Here is a 20,059-nt window from a genome sequence, read left to right as displayed (position 1 = left end):
ACAAAAAGATGTTACATTGTAGTTAACATGTATATGCTTTAGGTTAGGAGTGCTAACGGCGCTATATCTTGATAGATGTGAAAGATTTTGAGTATGTGACTTGTTACATAAGCGGCAAGCAATGCCAGAGTTACAAGTCATCTCTCGTACTCCAAAAGCATTATGTAGTTAATTGCTCAGGATCCAATAACAAGCTAGGACAAATTGATCCGACTATCCAACAATCCTTGATACAATAGTATAAAAACTTCCATCAAGTATTTACTGTAAATATCCCTTTGATGTATCTAGAAAAGGGGAGGACAATACTTTTCTTATGTTACATACATTTGTGTCTCCCCCACACAGCCATACATGACCTACGATGTCTAACTAGATTCTTGTTCCGTTCATCATCCAGCTGACCATTATTTTTGGCATGACTCATGTCTATCTGGCCATACATGCTTTTCGAAAATGTTTCAATGTCTATACGCCTTAAACTCTACTTAGTTTACTCAAACATTGATCTTAATCTCCATAAGTACTGGACACTCTCTTTCTTGAGCATTAGATTCTTAATTTGACTAATCGCATGGGTTTATTTTCAGTATGACTTGAGAAACAAATTATGTTGCAGAAAACAAAGCTAAGTCTCATTTCTGTTTTTAATAATGTAGTTTTTTTAGGACCTCACTTTCCCTCATCAATAAGGATACCTCTGTATCAAGTTAGAGTGGTTTCTGTACGCTTTATTTTTATTTTTCTTTCTAGTAGCATATTATCTAAAGGCACAACCATGTAGTTTACAGATGACAAAGCTCTCTATGCTCCTTAACAGTTGGATTGCTCTCTTTTAATCCATCTAGATCCAACATATCTGACTAACCGGTTCGACGAATCTAACTTACATATTTACTAAAAAATATTATTAGTCATAGATACAAAACATTGTTAACTTATATAGATTACTTTTATTTTTGAATATTTGAATACCTTATATAACATTAAAATATATATTTGATGTTATTGACCAGTAAAATACAAATAAACTTGTATATATAAGGTGAGCTATGCTTTGATGTGTAGATAACAAAAGTTGGTGAGAAACCTAAAAAATAAAATAAAAAAAAGGGAGATTTTTTTACTCCTCCTCCTCCTTAGCTTTCAACGATTATCTCTTTGTTCTCCATTGCATCTACTCTTACCAATCAGGTCTCAACTTATTTATGCACATCTATCCAAAATTCCATGTTAGGTTAGCAAATATAGTTTCCACATTAAAGTATGTAGCATGAGTTCGTTTCATTTGTTCATTTTATTTTAAAAATTTTATCATAAAATATAATATTTATATTCAATATTAATTTTCTTGTAAGATCTTGATTTCTCATTTTCAGATATAATAATATAAAAAATATATTTATCTTGTAGATCCAACATCTTTTGTTATAATAATGGATCCCCTTACAATCACATCAGAAGCTGAGGTCGTCTCTGCCACTGTTACGGTCACAACAGAAGCTGCAGTCACCCCTAATATCATCACAGTCACAACAGAAGCTAAGGTCAACCCTGCTAAGCGATCAAAGACTACAAGGTTTGTTGATGTATAGATGTGGGATTATGGTGTTCTAAAAACCCTGTTTTTGAAACTGAACTTTAGATCCTCAATTTCATATGTCTCTATATTGTTCAAAATTTTTTATATTATGGGTCTCTATTGTTATGACTCCAACAATGATTTTCTAAAATTTGTTTTGGGTAGCCTAGTCTAATATATTGCTCTTTCTTTGTTGTAACATTGTTTCTTATTGAATATCTTTTTTTCCCTTTTTATTTTTAATCTTGAACAAAAACTTTTTTTTCTTCTTCTAAAAATCTCATTTTTATTATATTTAAAATACAATTTCCATAATTCATTTTATTTATATTTTTAAAACTTTACAGTTATTAGTTTCGATGTATTTTAAATAAAAAAATCATTTATAGATAACACAATATTAAATGTATTTATTTTTTTATTTTTGGTATAGTGGTATAGACCAAAAACAAATGTTATATCCCTTATAACACTATTATACTATATTTCAATATATCATCATCAGATTTCATATATCTATATATCATTAGTTTCTGTATATTTTTTTCTTTCTTTGAAGTTTTGTTCAAAAGCTAATAAATCTAGGGTTCTCATTTTGAATCTTGCCTTAAGTGTCCACCAACGGTCCTGGATATGTTCTAATCATACAGCCTATTATTTTATTTTACCATCATATGAACTGCCTTTATATATTAACCGGGTGTAAAAATTTTTGCAGCAAATTACCTCTTAATAGACGCCAATTCTATCACTCTCGTACCGGTCAGGTGATTTGAGTTCCTTTACCAACTTCTTTTGAATATTCTTTGACTTGCAAGTTATGATATTTCTCATGAACTTTTGTATATACTTAATTGGTCCCATTCAAATTTGAATATTGGTTAGTTGTGTCCATGTTGTCTCCGTTTTATTGTCACTAACCAAAAAACCTGCATGTTTATTTTGTTACAAAGCCTATGACACTTGATGAAGTACTCTCTGAACGAGATAGCGATAATGAAGACGACAATGAGGCTGTGGCTTACTCGTGGATAAATACAAAACAAAATACTTTCCTTACTCGTGGAAGTAGTAGCCAAAAACGTCTTGGTGGTAGAGGTCGTGGTGGTAGAGGCCGAGGTGGTCGTGGTTGAAGAGGCTCAGGCGGTCGTGGAAACCTTATCTAGTGATTTCTAGTGGGCTAGTTCTTTTGTTCCATCTTTTTTTGTTTTATAACTTTTAAGTTTATGTTGTTTCTCCAAATCTAAGATTAAATGTATGTTTAATCACTTTTCTTTCTAAAAGGCTATGTCGAAATGTTTGACCCAAAATTCATATCCATGTAACAATCACTCAACATTTTAGTTTTAATTATCTTTTAATTATGAGTTTTTGTTTTTCTTGTAATTTGCAAAGTGATAAAACGGCAGGAGAGGTCTTCCAATTACTTATCTCTAATGTTATTTTCATTGACATCAAGATACATATAGTCTATGTTTTTGTCAATGTTCCTGACTATCCAACGGTACGTTCAAATATTAACAACAACAAAAAATTGATGATATAGATGTTTAACAGTAATGAAAATAACAAGTATGTATTATTTTTTTAGGAGAAAAATATATGTATTTAACTTTTTGCATAAAATGGGGGAGGGGGAGGGGAATCTCCTAATAGAGGGAATAAATAAAATGGAAAAAATCCCCTAATAAGAGGAACTTATAAAATAGAAAAAAAAATCTCATAATAAAAGGAAGAAATAAAATGGAAATTATCCCACTAGAGATCACTAGATGAGATTTGTATGTTCTTCCTGACATTTTTGATCATTAGCACCTTAGCCTTCACGGAGATCACCTCTACAACTACAGCTTCCATGACTAACAAAACTAGTCCATTTCATCTATATCATCTATTTCATCTATCTCACCTTTGGAGCTTGTTTGATCAACCACACTACATCATATGTACATGTATGAATTCTAATGTCACACTAAAAAAAAAAAAACTGAGATTGAACCCCTATCAATCCCCTAAATCTGCATCTGGGCACATTGCTTATCCTCACGTCCTTGACACTTTTGCCCCTAACTCATCTGCTCTTAGGTTGCAACCTTCAAGCCATACCAATCTCACTCTCAGACCTCCCGTCTTCGAGCCATACCGTCTCATCCTCAGGTCGTCACCCTCGAGATCTCGGTATTAGGAGAACCCCCATCTCCTCATAAGTTGTTTAGGACCCTCTGACCTTATAGCAAACGGTCATAACGTCTATAAGCATTTCTCCAACCGGGACCACCCCTTGTGATCCGCGTAGAACATCGCAATGTCCTACCAACACCATATTCTCTCCCAGAATATCACAACTGCCATGACCACCCCCAAGCCTCACTCCAAAGCATCTCAAACACTTTGCTGTTCATACGCACCCTTTCCAAAAATAGACAAGTTCTAACTATTCTTAAAACTTTCTATTTTTAGTAACTTTCTATTTATGACAACTTTCTATTTATAGAACTTCCGAGCTATTTCCTTTTCCTCATGACACACAAGTCGCAAAAGAAAAATCCATAATAAATCTCCATCTTAACTTCTCGAAAATCCATTTCCAACAAATCCACTTTCACAAATCACCGCTAACGGTATTTGCCAATACCGACGTAATCCACCACTTTCCAAAAACTTTTCAATAGCTAACTGCACTTCCCGCACATAAGCTAAAAATTCACTACACAACTAACAACACACAAAACAACTTACCGTTGAATCTCATTGAAGGAACGAAGAGGATGATTATAGGACTCCATACTCACGTAAATTGACTAACTACTCATAATCAATTTCCAACACAAAACAACGATTCACAATATCATGCACCAACTTACAGAAAAATAACTCTACCAATTAAATTCCTAAAGCGCTCTAAACCATCCACTTAACCATCCTAGAACCGTAAGAGCTCTGATACCAAACTGAAACAACCCGACATGTGTTTTTTTAATAATAATAATAATATAATTAAATAAACCATAATATTTAATTACAGCCCAAACAATAAACCAACAACAAATCAACATGTACAGCAGAAGACAAACCAAACCAACTCCAATTTAATATAAATACAATACCAATCATAACCAATATAAACCAGCAACCTAGCATACTTCTAAAAAAAGTTCCAACAACAAAATAACATAAACACAACACAACAACCGAGATCCTAGATCATCCTCCTCCTCATCGCCATGATTCCACACTACACATGCATTACCTGCACCACAAACAAAATGAGATGCGTGAATATTACCAAAAATTCCCAATGAGATGATCCTCCCATCTACAACCTATACACACAAGCAAATCAAGAGTACAACCACAAATAAAACATAACAAACCATCCATTAAACTGAACACCCAATAACATATTCACCCCACACCTACACATTATCACACAAAATAAGTCATGCAACCCAATTGCTCAGATAAGGTCATGGTCACGCACTCACCTTATCAAACTGATTATAACAACAAATAAAACCAGTTGAGACTCTCCTAATGTCTGCAACAGCCCAGAAAAGCCCTACAACAAGCCACACAACCAAAAACGACTTTATAGCAAAACTGGACAGAAACATCATAAAAGAACAGTCTCAGAGATAAACCCTGAAATAAAAACCAACCGTTAACTATAAAATCCCTCCGGTGAAAAGATAGCCCTAAACGTCACAAAGCTTCTCACAAGATCTCGTGCCGATCGGAAACCAAATAAGACCACGATCTCAGTTACAATCCTCTATGGTCCTAACTCGCGTGTGAGAAAACGTGTCTCACAAAACTGTCACTATTTAATCGAGCTTAAATCGAAATCCACTTATGTAAAACAGAGAATTATGATGAAAGACTTGGGAATAACTCTACCAAATTTCGTTACCTTTAACAATGATTTGATATGTCGAAATTGTTTCCTCCAAAAACCTAACGATTCTGCTCCTCCTTCTCTCTAACACACAGCTTTGTTGATCTCTTTCTTCTTCCCACCATATCACCAAGAGTTCTCTTTCTTTCTCTCCCTCTCTCTGTTCAGAACATGTCGACAACCACACACAAAACAGAGGAGAGGCGTCACTTGATAAACTAGGGTTTCTGGTTTAATTAAATTAAACCAAGATTTACCTAAACCAGAATTAATTAAACCATCCTTTGATTTAATCAAAAATCGATCAGCTTAGTAAACAAACCGGAAATTAAACCGACTCCACTCCAATTCTCGATATAAACTTTAATATTTTATATTTTTTTGGGATACAAACGTTACACATCTATTTCATTTTTTCGAGCTTGTTTGATCAGCCACACTACATCACATATATATATGTATGAATATAGTTTGATGTAAAGTAATAAGTCGGTCGCATATTCAAATTAAAAGTAGGCTTCCCAAATGGAATACCCTGACTGCCACCTTTTAATGGGCCTCATGTCCACTCCCGGTCCGTGTGCCCACCTAAATCCGACAGTCGGTTTGCTATGTCTAGAAAGCTTTAAAAACTTGTTTACCGTCTCTTTAAATCACCACATGATTTTTCCTTGTGTTTTGTCCTCAATCGCCCAGTTCCGACAATTCGAAAGGTCACTCATCCTCAAACTAGAGTTCTCTCAGGACCCTTGACTGAAAAGATAATTGCACTTTGGTAACTTAGGTGGCCAAATCAATTTTTCTAAACATGTCCGCAAAACGGGGTGTCACACCAAATTCCACACATTAGTGTCTAATATTTCCCTTGTATATATATATATATATATATATATATATATATATATATGTATATATATGTGTGTGTGTGTGTGTGTATACACTCTAATATCAACTAAACATGAAAATAGAAATTGAAATGTACATTTTAGTTTCTTTAGTCAACTTCAGAATCACCTAAAGTGTGGTCCACAAAGAACATAATACTTAGTTTTCCAATTCTCTACAGGGTCGACGCACGTTGTATTCAGGGCCGACCCTGTTAATGGTGACAAAACAAAACAATTTTTTTTGAATGATTTTGTAGATAAAATTCAAAAACTGAACTAAAATCTTAAAATTTCTGAAAGTAAGGCCTATATATTAATATTTATCTATTGCTCAATGTTAAATTTGAAATTTTGTTAGACTACTATTTATTGAATAGTACATGATGATATACATTTTTTCTTGTCAACAGAACATTAATTAGAAGAGAACTCCATGATTGGAAACCCAAACCGGAAGAAAAGAGTTTACAAAAAAAATTTCCGAAACAAGGGATCTGGAAGACCGCGCCAGAATATCCGCCAGTAGATGGAAAAGAATCTTGGACAGGGTAAAGAGCGGAAAGTAAGCCTGAAGAGAGTGAAGATCATCAAAGAGGTTGGAAAACGCTGGCCAATCTTCAGGAGCATGCACCGTCGAGAGAAATTCCACACAGTCTGTCTCAAAGCTTTGATAATCGATACCACTAAGAAGAATACACACCATAGCCTAGAGCAGAGCTTCCAATTCTGAATGTAGGGGAGAAAGGCTACGTCTACAGAATTTGGCTCGCAACAGAACAGTATGATCGTCTTCAGTACAACACCACTAACCCAAACCATAGTTACGATCCGATGTTTTCCACGAACCATCAACCCGACAACAAGGAAACTGACCATAGGTTCCCATGGAATATGAAGGACCCAATGGGGTCCCTAACATGAGTTTCCCTCTTCCCATAGTATTAGCTTACATGAAGCCTGATCAATGATCTCCGATGGCTCCAACTTCCGGGGTTGTAATTATACATTTAATTTTACGACACTGAAAATGTGCTAAATTTTTGTATTTTATTATTTCATATTTTGAGAAAAGATTGGTTAGTTGTAAAACCATATCTAAATTTTCATATTTATGATTTCTCATGTTTTATTTAGCATAAGTATTTGGATCGGAGAGAAATATTTTAATTCCATCTTTTCACTTTTAAATTCGTTTTGAAATTTGTAGAATCTTTTCTTCCTGTTTGGACAACCAACCATGAAGATTTATTTTAATCAACTTGTGTTTGATAAAAAATAACAAATATTGTTTTGAACTCTATAAATAAATTTGAAAAAAATAGTGAATTACTTTTTATTAAGATTTTGTTTCTAAGTATATATATTTGAAGCCAATAAACTGTTGTAAAATTATTTTGTTAGACTGATGGTAGGATGAAACTTGAAGACAATGTTTTATATTAAGAATAATATATCTTATTTTTTAGACATTTATACTCAAAAAATGTTTTTTTGGATTTGTTTTACACATAATAAAATTCTTATGTAACTTTTTTATAATGTGTACTCTTTTAATATTAGTAAGATGATAAGTATGCAGACATAAAAAACAAACTGCATTAGGCGAGTGTAGCATGAGAACAAAAAATTTTGAAGGAACTAAGCATCTAATTAAGGAAAAGGAATAAAAGGGAGAAAATAATTTTGATCTTTACAAAAAATTGCCTGCTCAATTAAAAATCATGTGATAATAGTATAATAAAAATCACACTATTATACACCACTTTAGGTTGTTCAATTATTTACATTTAGAAAAAAATCTGAGGGGAAATATATATTTACAGAAATATTGGATTCCCATTTTGGTCAATGTTCATGAAATAGAATAAAATATTCAAATCCATTTTGCCTACATAACAATCTATTTTTAAGTCAACAAAAAGAAAAACCTTTAAATGGTCCTTTTATTTTGCAAATGAGGTTTTAATATTGTGATCATATATAAGAAATGTTAGAATGACAGCTAAATAATATGATGTAGGGTCTAAATAGAAACAATGTAGAGCAATGGTTGGAAAATAAAAAAATATATTTATATAGTAACAAAATAAATATATATATATATATATAATTTTAAATTAAGTGTTATTTTACGACATAAATTTTATTTTATAATAAGCCTAAAAAGTTTTTGATCAAAAAAGTTTTAATGTACCATTGAGAAAGTTTGTAAAAGATATATATTAATAAAGGGTAAACCACAAAATTTGTTTGTTTTGTTTATATCTGTGTAAAAACATTAAACAACAATTAATTTAAATCGAAAAGAATATACTTGTCACTAATTCTACTGCCTCTCACTTTTATAACTCGTCTCATGCCTTCTTAGATCCATTGGAAGCCATTAAATAAAATACACTTTGAACTAGGAAATTTTGTTTTAAAAACATATTCCCTTCATTTCAAAATATAAATGTTTTAAGTAAAATCAATCAAATTAAGAAATGACTATTTTAAAACAGTTCAATCAAGCATAAACAAGATGTATGGTTGTTGCACTAGCGAAATCAACTTTAATTCAACATAGTCATTTTATTTCAAAGGCAGCAAATATGAAAGCTGATGCCCTAAGCGAAATAGACTTTACTTCTTCTATTGTAAACCGTCGAATTATTTAAAAATAATAAAACAGTTTTTTTTTTCTAATATTGTCATTGAAAACACTTATTAGTACAATAATAAGAATGTGTTTCTTTATCATTGAAAATAATTGTTAATTAACATGTATATGATTTACGTGGAACTGACCAAAACAGTGGTACAAAAAATGTTACATTGTAGTTAACATGTATATGTTTTAGGTCAAGAGTGCTGATAGATGTGAGAGATTGTGAGTATGTGACGTGTTACATAAGCGGCAAGCAATACCAAAGTTACAAGTCATCTCTCTTACTCCAAAAGCATTATGAAGTCAATTGCTGAGGATCCAAAAACTAGCTTAGACAAATTGATCCGACTATCCAACAGTCCTTGATACTATAATATAAAAACTTCCATCAAGTATTTACTATAAATATCCTTTTGATGGGTCTAGAAAAGGGGAGGATGATACTTTTCTTATATTACATACATTTGTGTCTCCCCACACGGCCATACATGACCAACGATGTCAAACTAGATTCTTGTTCCGTTCATCATCCATCAGACCATTTTTTGTGGCATGGCTCATGTTTATCTAGCCGTACATGCTTTTCTAAAATGTTTCAATGTCTCTACGCCTTAAACTCTACTTGTTTACTCAAACATTGATTTTAATCTCCATAAGTACTTGACACCCTATTTCTCGGGCATTATATTCTTAATTTGACTAATCGTGTGGGCTTATTTTTATTATGACTTGAGCAACAAATAATGTTTAAGAAAACAAAGCTAAGTCTCATTTCTGTTTTTTTTTAAATGTTGTTGTTTTAGGACCTCACTTGCCCCCGTCAATAAGGACACCTCCCTATCAAGTGAGAGTGGTTTTTTGTATGCTTTTTTTTTTCCTTTTTTAGTAGCATACTATCTAAAGGGACAACCTTGTAGTTTACAGATGACAAAACTGTTTACGCTCCTTAACAGTTGAATTGCTCTATTTTAATCCATCTAGATCCAACACATCTAACTCATAGATTCGACAAATCTAACTTATATATTTACCTAAAAATATAATTAGTCATAGATACAAAACACTTTTAACTTATATAATTTACTTTTTATTTTTGAGTATTTTAATACCTTGTATAACATTAATATATATATATATATTGACTAGTAAAATACAAATAAATTTGTATATATAAAGTGAGCTATGCTTTGATGTAGATAACAAAAGTTGGTGAGAAACCTAAAAAATAAAATAAAAAGAGAGTGTTTTTGACTCCTCCTCCTCCTTAGCTTCCGGCGATATCTCTCTATTCTTCGGTGCATCTACTCTTACCAATCAGGTCTCAACTTATTTACACACATCTATCCAAAATTTCATGTTATGTTAGCAAACATAACTTCCACATTAACGTATATAGAATGAGTTTGTTTCATTTGTTCATTTCCTTCTTAAATATTTATTATAATAATACAATATTATATTCAATTTTAATTTCCCTCTTAGATCTTGATTTCTCATTTTTAGATATAATAATAAAAAAATTAAATAATTATCTTGTAGATCCAACGTCCTTTGTTATTATAATGGATCCCCTTACGGTCACAAACATATGCTAAGGTCGACCCTGCCACCGTTACAATCACAACAGAAGCTGCGGTCATCCCTGCTATCATAATGGTCACAACAGAAGTTGAGTTTATCCCTGCTACCGTCATGGTCACAACAGAAGCTAAGGTCATCCCTGCCAAGTGATCAAAGACTACAAGGTTTGTTGATATATAGATGTGGGATTATGGTGTTTTACAAGTGTAATACCGAAAATGTACTATGGGAAGAGGTGCAAATCGTGTCAGGGACCTCGTTGGGTCTCTTAGATTCTTTGATAACTCATGGTCAGTTTCCTAGTTGTCGGATTGATGGTTCATGGAAAGCATCAGACCTTCACTACGGTTTGGGTTTGTGGTGTTGTACTGAGGACGATCAGAATGTTCTGTTGTGAGACAAATGCTGTAGACGTAGCCTTTCTCCCCTCCATTCAGGATTGGAAGTTCTCCTCTGGCTATGGTGTATATTCTTCTTAGTGGTATCGATTGTCAAAGCTTTGAGACAGACAGTGTGGAACTTCTTTCGATGGTGCAGGCTTCTGAAGATTGACCAGCGTTTTCCAACCTCCTTTATGATCTTCACTCTCTTTAGGCTTCCTTTCCACTCTTTACTCAGTCCAAGATTCCTCATTCATCTAATTTGCAGGCGGATATTCTGGCGTGGTTTTCCAGATTCCTTATTTCGGAAACTTCCTTTATAAACTCTTATCCTCCGGTTTGGACTTCTAATCATGGAGTTCTCTTCTAATTAATGTTCGGTTGACAAAAAAATATATAACATCATGTACTATTCAATAAATAGTACGCTAACAAAACTTCAAATTTAACCAGAAAGTAATAGATAAATATTAATATGTAGGCCTCATTTTTCAAGAATTTTAATTTTGGTTCAGTTTTTGAATTTTTATCTACAAAAACATTTAAAAAAAAAATGTTTTGTTTTGTCCCCAAATTTAATAGGACCCGCCCTGAATACAACGTGCTTCGTCCCTGTAGAGAATTGGAAAAATAAGTATTATGTTCTTTGTGAAACACACCTTAGGTGGTTCTGAAGTTGGCTAGAGAAACTAAAATGTTCGTTTCAAAATTTACATTTTCATGTTTAGTTAATATTAGAGTGTATTTATATATATATATATATATATACAAGGAAAATATTAGACACTAAAATGTGGAATTTGGTGTGACACCCGTTTTTCGTACAGGTTTAAAAGAATTGATTTGGACATCTACATTATCAAAGTGTAATTATCTTTTCGGTGAAGGGTGTGAGAGAACTCAAGATTTAGGCGTGCTTATAAGAGATTAGTTTGAGGATGGGTGACCTTCCGGATTGTCGGAACTGTACGAGTGAGGACAAAACATAAGGAAAGATCATGTGGTAATTTATAGGAATGGTAAACAAGTCTTTAAAACCTTTCAGACATAGTAAACCAACCGTCAGATTTAGGTAAGCACACGGACCGAGAGTGGACATGGGGCCCATTAATAGGTGGAAGTCGAGGAATTACATTTGGGAAACCGACTTTTAGTTTAAATATGCAACCGACTATTAACTTACATCAGACTATATTCATACATGTACATATGATGTAGTGTGGTTGATCAAACAAGCTCCAAAGATGAAATAGATGATATAGATGAAATTGACTAGTTTTGTTAGTCGTGGAAGCTGTAGTTGAAGAGGTGATCTCCGTAAAGGCTAAGGTGCTAATGATCACAAATGTCAGGAAGATCATAAAAATCTCATCTAGCCTGGTCTCCAAACACTCTAGGATGAACCTGTGGCAGATCTGTGACTCTGCCACCTCCTCACTGGCCATGCTTTGTGTCACACTTACACTGGCCTTAGGAATCCATCCCCACGACCTCGCCCGCGCCAGCGACCAGCAGCACCATCACCTCTAACCATCTGTACAACCAAGAACAGAAAGCTAAGCAAAAACAAAACAACTCTCACTACACAAAGAAAATAATTCACATTGGAATCACAAAGCAGGCTCGAAGAGGATGTTCTAGGACCCCATGCCACACACAATTGACTAACTCACATAATCAACTCTAGCATGAAATCATAAACACCAACAACAAAAGCTACAGTGAACCCTAGACCTAGAACAGTAAGGGCTATGATGCCAAAATGAAACAAACCTTTTTTTTTTATTATTATAATATAATCTCTAGTGGTCCCATACAAATCAAACGACCCTACCCGTTTTTTTATTAATAATAATTATTATTATTTAATTAACTAGTTGTCTCATACCCACTAGCCATCTAACCACAATCAAACCAAACAGCGGAAATTAATCAACAAATACCATTAAATCAATAAACAATAATTAAATAACAAATAACAATAATAATTCTACCAACTCATAAAACATAACTTCACCAACCTATCAATGCTCTACTGACTCAACTCTAGCAATCTAACTGAATTAGACAACACATCAATGAGCTGCTAGAACATCCTCCTCTTCATCGCCTTGATTCCACGATCACACTTTGCCTTTACCTGCACCACAACACATATGAGTTGCGTGAGTATTTTATAAACACTCAGTGAGGCAATCCTCCCATCTACTGGGCTATACACACAAGCAATTGAGATATCTCTAACCATCAAAAAAACAATCAATAACCAAAAAACAAACCAAAACAACTACATCGACCGACACCAACCCATGCATCGACCGAGACCAACTGGGGTTGCATCGACCGACACAAGCTTGTATTGACCGATACAAGGTTCACAGGCATCGACCGACACTAACACTGAATCGACCGACACATGCTCGACATTGCACAAAATCCCTACTTGCATCGATCGACGCCTCCAAATGGCATCGACCGATGCTCCTAGGTCAAACCGTGTCGCCCTCGCATTGCACCGACCGACACATAATGTGTATCGACCACTGCACATGTCGAGCATCGTTCTTCCTCGAAGCTTCTCGCCTGATCTCCGTCCCTAAACCACCAAAACACCAACCAATGCCATAAAGAAGCTTCCCAAAGTCTCTAGCGACTCAACAACGTTCTAACAAGCCAAATAAAAACATAAACAGACAAATCAGAGAAATCTCAAGCTTAGATAAGCCATGGTCATGCACTCACCTTAGCCAAAGAAGATTCTGACTCTACAACGACAAATCTACACTCCTACCAAGCTCCTACAATGATCCCATCTACAGATCTCTACAGGAACGACCACAAATCACCAAGAACTCTCAAGAATGCTCAAGAACTTCTTTCTCTCCTTCTTTATCTCTAGAAACAACCAACCCTCGAGTTCCTCCTTTTATACACAATTTCAAGATTTTTCTAACCACAAAATGCAACGTCTCACTTAAACTGACCTTGCATCGATCGACACCACTCTTCCATCGATCAATGCACATCCCAAACAAGGATTCCGGTTAGCGGATGTTACAACAACAACGAATAACCAAACAATACCATTAAACCAGTAAAAATCCAACAATGAAATAATCCAATAAACCAATAAATTCCATAACCAAGTTCCAACATCCTACAGTGTTCTATCAACTCAACTCTACCTAACAATAGCTAGATCACAATCAATCAAATCTCTAGAACATCCTCCTCCACATCGCCTGGATTTTACGATCACACTTTGCTTTTACCTGCACTACAAACACAAATTGAGATGCATGAGTATTGTCATAAACAGTGAGGTAATCCTCCCATCTACTGGACTATACACACAAGAGTTTGAGATTCCAATGTTAAGCAAGTACAAACAAACACAACAAACCAAAGAACAAGCATCAGACAAGTGGGTGTTGATCAACACCAGCTTGATGTCAACCAACAGTGACTGCTGGTGTCGACCGACACTGTCTCTCAGTGTCGATCGACACTTCTCCTTGGTGTTGACCGACACCCACCTGGTGTCGATCGACACCGACTCCATAGACACGATCTGCTCGAAGCCAAATGTCGAATCTCCGCTTCTAACCATCTCTAGTCCGTCCAAAACTCGACCAAAAGCTTCAAGAATCTATAGGAACCTTAAAACACCCAACACAAGCAAGAAAACCACCACAAACAACATAGAACAAGCAAAAAGAAAAAGAGACCTCAAGCTTAAATTAGTCATGGTCATGCACTCACCTCTTTTGTAGAAAGATCTGACCCGAAAACGACGAATCCACACCCTAGGAAGCCTCTCCTTCGATCCCAACATTATATCCCACTTCACAGGAACAGATCTCACCCCACAAGCCTAGAACCTCCAAAAATATCTCAAAAACACTCTCTAACGCTTCTCTCCTTTTTCACACTCCCCCTGGTGTCGAGCGACACCCACCCCCAATTAAATTATTTGGTTCGCGGGTGTTACAGTTCTCCATGATAGATCTGGCATCGGGTTACCATCAGATCTCGATAGACGAGGCAGATGTGAGGAAGACTGCATTTAGGACAAGGTATATGTATTATAAGTTCGTGGAGATGTATTTCGGGTTTATTAACGCGCCATGAGCGTTTATGAGATTGATGAACAGTGTCTTCCAGGAGTTTCTGGATGTGTCTGTCATCATTTTATCGACGATATCCTGGTATATTCTAAGAGTTATGAGGTGCATGCAGTGCATTTGAGAGCATTTCTGGAGAAGCTGCGGGAGTAGAACTCGTATCCCAAGCTGAGTAAGTGTACTTTTTGGCAGCGGGAGATTGGTTTTCTGGGTCATATTTTGTTTGCAGGGGAAGTTTCTGTAGATCCGAAGAAGATTTAGGCCATCAAGGATTGGCCTAGACCGCAGAACGCTAGATAGATCATTATAGGAGGTTTGTGCAGGGGTTTGCGAGCAGGACACGGCCGATGACCAAGTTGACAGGGAAGGATGTCTCAATTTTTTGGTGACATGAGTGCGAGGAGGGTTTCAGGGCAGTTGCGAAAACATGAAGACATTTATCCTATGCATGACTTGGAGATGGCTGCTGTAATTTTTGCCCGGAAGATTTGGAGATCTTATCTTTATGGTGCGAAGATACATGTATTTAAAGATCATAAGAGCCTAAAGTATATATTCACTCATCCTGAGCTGAATTTTGAGGCAAAGGCGGTGGATGGAGCTGGTAGCGGATTATGATCTGTAGATACCTTACCGTCCTGGTAAGGCTAACTTGGTTGCAGATGCTCTGAGTCGGAAGCGGGCAGTTTCGGCTCAGGAGCAAGACATGGAGACTTTGGTACGAGAGATTAGTGCATTGAGATTTTGTGCTATGACTCAGGAGCCGTTGGGTTTGGAGGCGGCTGATCGTGCAGATCATATGAGCATCGTGCGGTTGGCTTAGGAGAAGGATGTGGGACTGGTGAATGCCTATAGAGATGTTAATTTGGAGTTGTCTCTACCAACGGTACCATACTTGTGCACGGTCGGATCTGTGTGCCCAAGGATGAGGAGTTGAGGCAAGAGATCCTAAGGGAGGCTCATGCGAGCATGTTCTCTATCCATCCAGGAGCGACCAAGATGTATTGTGATCTCAAGCAGTATTATCACTAGGTTGGGATGAAGAAAGATGTAGCTAGTTGGGTATCAAGGTGTGATGTCTGCCAGCTAGTGAAGGCTGAGCATCAGGTTCCAGACGGCTTGTTGAAGCGTTTGCCCATTCCAGAGTGGAAGTGGGACGTGATCATGATGGATTTCGTGGTAGGGTTGTCGGTGTCTCGGACCTTTGATACGATTTGGGTCATTGTGGACGAGTTAACTAAGTCGGCACATTTTCTGGCCATAAAGAAGACCAATATAGATTCCATGACCCAAATTTAAAGGAGATAGTCATTGTGGACCAATTAACTAAGTCGGCACATGTAAAGGAGATAGTCAGATTGCATGCGGTGCCAGCGAGCATCGTGTCTGATAGAGATTCCAATCTTACTTCGGTGTTCTGGACTGCATTTCAGGCATATGGGCAGTCAAAGAGGATGATTCAGACGTTAGAGGATGACCGGTTGTTGGCTAAGATTTTCGAAGATCTTCAGCCTAACATGACCCCAGAGGCGAGACCAGTGAGGGTTCTCGAGAGGAGAGTCAAGGAACTTCGGAAAAAGAAGATTCCTTTGATTAGAGTCCTATGGGACTGTGATGTTGTTGTAGAGTAGACTTGGGAGCCAGAGGCGAGGATGAAGGCAAGGTTCAAGAAGTGGTTCGAGAAGCAGGCTGCGACTTAAGTTTATCTAGCCTGGTCTTAGTTGTAGTTTGTGGTTGGAGCGAAAATGGAGTATTCCACCCCATCTCTCTTGTTACTTGGTCGCTTAGGGGTGGTTGGTTGTGGGACTAAGTACCAAGATGAGGTGGTCTTTGGGATAGGAGTTTCCGTGAAAGTGGAAGTTTCCTAAAGTGGAAGTTTCTAAAAGAGGAAAGTTTCCTAAAGTGGAAGTTTCTAAAAGTGGAAAGTTGACAGAACTGGAAAGTGCTAAAAATGGAAAGTTTTATGGGAGTTAGAATTTGTTAATTTTCAGAGGTTGTGAGCCTTGGTGGGGCTTGTGTGGCCTTCGTGGCGGACTTTTTAGTTATTGTGTGGCCTGTGATAGACGATCTATTGACACATTGTGTGGTCATTGTGGCCGGCAGTTTAGCCAATTGTGTGGCCTTTGTGTTGGGCTGTTTAGCCAATGTTGCCTGTTTAGGCGGTCCTTCGAGATGTGTGGTCTTCGTGATGGTCCTTCGGGATGTGTGGCCTGTTTAGGCAATCTTTTGGGATGTGTGGTCTTCATGACGGTCCTTCGGGACGAGTGGTCTTTGTGATGGTCCTATTTAGGATATTCGTTTGGCCTTGGTGACGGTCCTTTTTAGGACATTTGTTTGGCCTTGGTGGCGGTCTATTTAGACATTTCGGCCTTGGTGGCGGTCATGTTTAGGACATTTATTGGCTTTTGTGGCTGCTCTTGTGGCATTTTGATGATCCTTGTGCGGTCATGAGGTATTCCAGTGAGGTGATATGTGGTTGCTCGGACATTGTGTTGTTTTACGCGAGTCACGGGAGGGAAGCCTAGTTAGGGATATGGCTCAGACGTGTTCAGAATTTTTGGCTCTAGGGACTGTTGGTCATGAAAAACTCTTGGGAGACTTATTTCTCCTAATACTGCCATATTCTGAGACTTTGTGGCTTGAGAGTATGGTTGGTATATCGATTTCGGTTGACGATCCGGGGGCGCACTGTAAGGTGGTAACCCGAGAGACGAATATTGGACTTCCTTAGATATTATGGCATGTGGACTTAGACCTGATGAGGAGCCAATAAAAACTCAAGGTTGAGACCTATGAGTAAAGGAAAGTCCAAAAGTCGAGAGGAAATACTATATGGAACGTGAGTATATCGCCTAGAGGTGACCTCGTAAATCGGTCGGAGGAAGTGCGGGCCATGGAGACGGTTGCACAGGAGTCCTTGGCCGATGGTAGTTCAAGATTCGAGGATGAATCTATGTTGGTGGGAGAGAATTGTAACATCCGGGAATCAAAATATAGGAACAAAATGAGATTGTAGAACAAGAGCTAAAATGCAATAACAGAGAGAGCAAAAACAAGCTAAACGTGTAGAGACAAAAGAGCAAGCTATTGCAACAAAAACAAAGAACTTGTTTAAAGATGTAGAAACAATCAAATAAGCAAAGGCCTTAAGGATGGGGTTATTGATTTTGGTGGAGTCTCTAAATCTACCTATAATGCCTAACAAAACACAATTAAGCTATCCATAGACAACAAACATCATAGCTTAGCTAATCCAATCTCTTGATAGAAGCTACTTAGACTCAATCACTTCTAAACCTAACTCTCGCTAGAGAAACATGATTAAGCAGACATGAAAAACAAGTTCATTCACATCAATAAACACCCTAGACATCCAATCTCTTAGGCTATGAATGTAAATCTCGGGTTTTAGTTTCTTCAAGCATCTCATCGAACACATTTTGGATGTTGAGATGCTTAAGATCTAATCCCAAATGATTAGTAAGAAATTAGCAGTAAGAACACTAATCCAAAAGGGAAATCAAACAGTTTAAGCTTAGGCATCCTATTAGACTAAGATTCTCCACCTAATCTATCGCATCCTCAAAAACCCTAATTCACTACTCAAGAAAAATCATCACCAAAAACCTAGAAAACACTAAATTAAGCATGACTAGATAGATAAAGATGAGATAAACAACTTTGTAGAGGAAATCGAATGCAAAAACTAAATATATTAAGAGATATCTTGATTACAAACTCAGAAACGTTTTTGGTGGCTACAGAAAAACCCTAGGATAAAAGTCATCTCTTTTGGGTAAATGCATAAGAATCTATTTATAGCAAAATATAAAAAACCCTAAAACATAAAACGAAAAAATAGATAGGCGGTTCAGCAACCCTTCTCGGTCGCGTCTTCAGAACAACAGCAGGATATCGGTTTAAGAGCATCGATCGAGTCGCGTCGTGAGAGTGTCGATCGAGTTGAAATAACTTGTCCGATCGAGTGGGAGCTCTCCTTTGCGTGCAATTCGAATCGGAAATATGGATATACATGCATCTACTAAAACGGTGATAACTCTTGAACCACGCCTCCTATTGGTTTGAAATAAATGGCATTGGAAAGATGACTCAATTCCCTACAATTTTGGTGAAGACGATGAAAGCTGAATCCTGAAATAAAATCTGTTTGAACCAGAATTCATTGGTGTCGATCGACACTCCTCTTGGTGTCGATCGACACCCACCCCCCAAATCCCCAATTTGGTTCGCGGATGTTACAACGAGAGAGAGAGAGAGATAAGAGACAACGTTTTCAAAATAATCTCTTATCTAAGTAAAAGGATTACCATCCTCCGCAACCTCCTTCACAAGTGCTTCTCATTTAGTAACCCCTCTTCTTCTTTTTTGTCCTTTCGAAGAATCTTGTTAATTTTTTTGGATCCAATTGGTTATGTCATGAGAGTGTTTTGCATTTTGTAAATTTCTTGTTTGGTATCAGTTGAGCTTCAATTGTATCATAGTATGAAGATTCGAACAATCAAGTTTTATGGCATTTTGTTTGATTATCGAGTTTGATGAATTCCATTGTTGTTTTTGTTTTACAGATATGAATGAACAATGAAATGTTGCAGATCTTTCGCTATACATACGGAAACCGGTCATGTTATTGAATGAGTATGTTTAAGCCAACACTCACTCTCTCTTCAAATCACTGTATCCTTTTGAAGGAAGAGCAATGGGTTATAGAAGCCAAAATAAGGATAAGGCAGAAGGAAATGCATCATGATGAAGAGAAAATGCAGAAACGTCTGGAATCATGGTCCTCTAGCACAAGCGCAATGACTGGCGAGATGGAATATGGTTCAGCTTCAGGTCGGTTTATTTGCCCTGCCATAACGTATCAGGAACAAATGGTGTCACAAATACAGTTTTGACAGACTATATGGAACGTGAGTATATCGCCTAGAGGTGACCTCGTAAA

At 36.6% G+C, this 20,059-nt stretch overlaps 1 protein-coding gene across 2 annotated transcripts; it reads left to right on the top strand.

The window, feature by feature from the left end:
- The first annotated feature begins 1,066 nt into the window (after positions 1 to 1,066).
- Positions 1,067 to 2,950, top strand: LOC147920688 (uncharacterized). 2 transcript variants are annotated; one of them, XM_087500575.1, is made up of 4 exons: positions 1,067 to 1,194; positions 1,414 to 1,579; positions 2,301 to 2,349; positions 2,536 to 2,950. In XM_087500575.1, exons 2-4 carry the CDS (start codon positions 1,437 to 1,439, stop codon positions 2,713 to 2,715), a joined length of 372 nt encoding a protein of 123 aa, XP_087356701.1. In that variant the 5' UTR covers positions 1,067 to 1,194; positions 1,414 to 1,436; the 3' UTR covers positions 2,716 to 2,950. The 2 variants fall into 2 exon arrangements, with proteins under 2 accessions (XP_087356701.1, XP_087356700.1); XM_087500574.1 differs by having other exon boundaries at positions 1,067 to 1,237.
- Positions 2,951 to 20,059: the final 17,109 nt, after the last annotated feature.

The sequence above is a fragment of the Camelina sativa genome, chromosome 19 (assembly GCF_030686135.1).
Source record: "Camelina sativa cultivar CO46 ecotype springtype chromosome 19, ASM3068613v1".
Lineage (NCBI taxonomy): Eukaryota > Viridiplantae > Streptophyta > Magnoliopsida > Brassicales > Brassicaceae > Camelina > Camelina sativa.
Note: the sequence above shows the minus strand (reverse complement) of the source record. Positions and strands in the feature narration are given on the sequence as shown.

What these genes read in the sequence shown, in the direction of transcription:
- LOC147920688 (XM_087500574.1), top strand. An exon ending in AAGCGATCAAAGACTACAAG is followed by an intron (nt 1,580 to 2,300) that starts GTTTGTTGATGT and finishes AAATTTTTGCAG; the next exon opens with CAAATTACCTCTTAATAGAC. An exon ending in ATCACTCTCGTACCGGTCAG is followed by an intron (nt 2,350 to 2,535) that starts GTGATTTGAGTT and finishes TTTGTTACAAAG; the next exon opens with CCTATGACACTTGATGAAGT.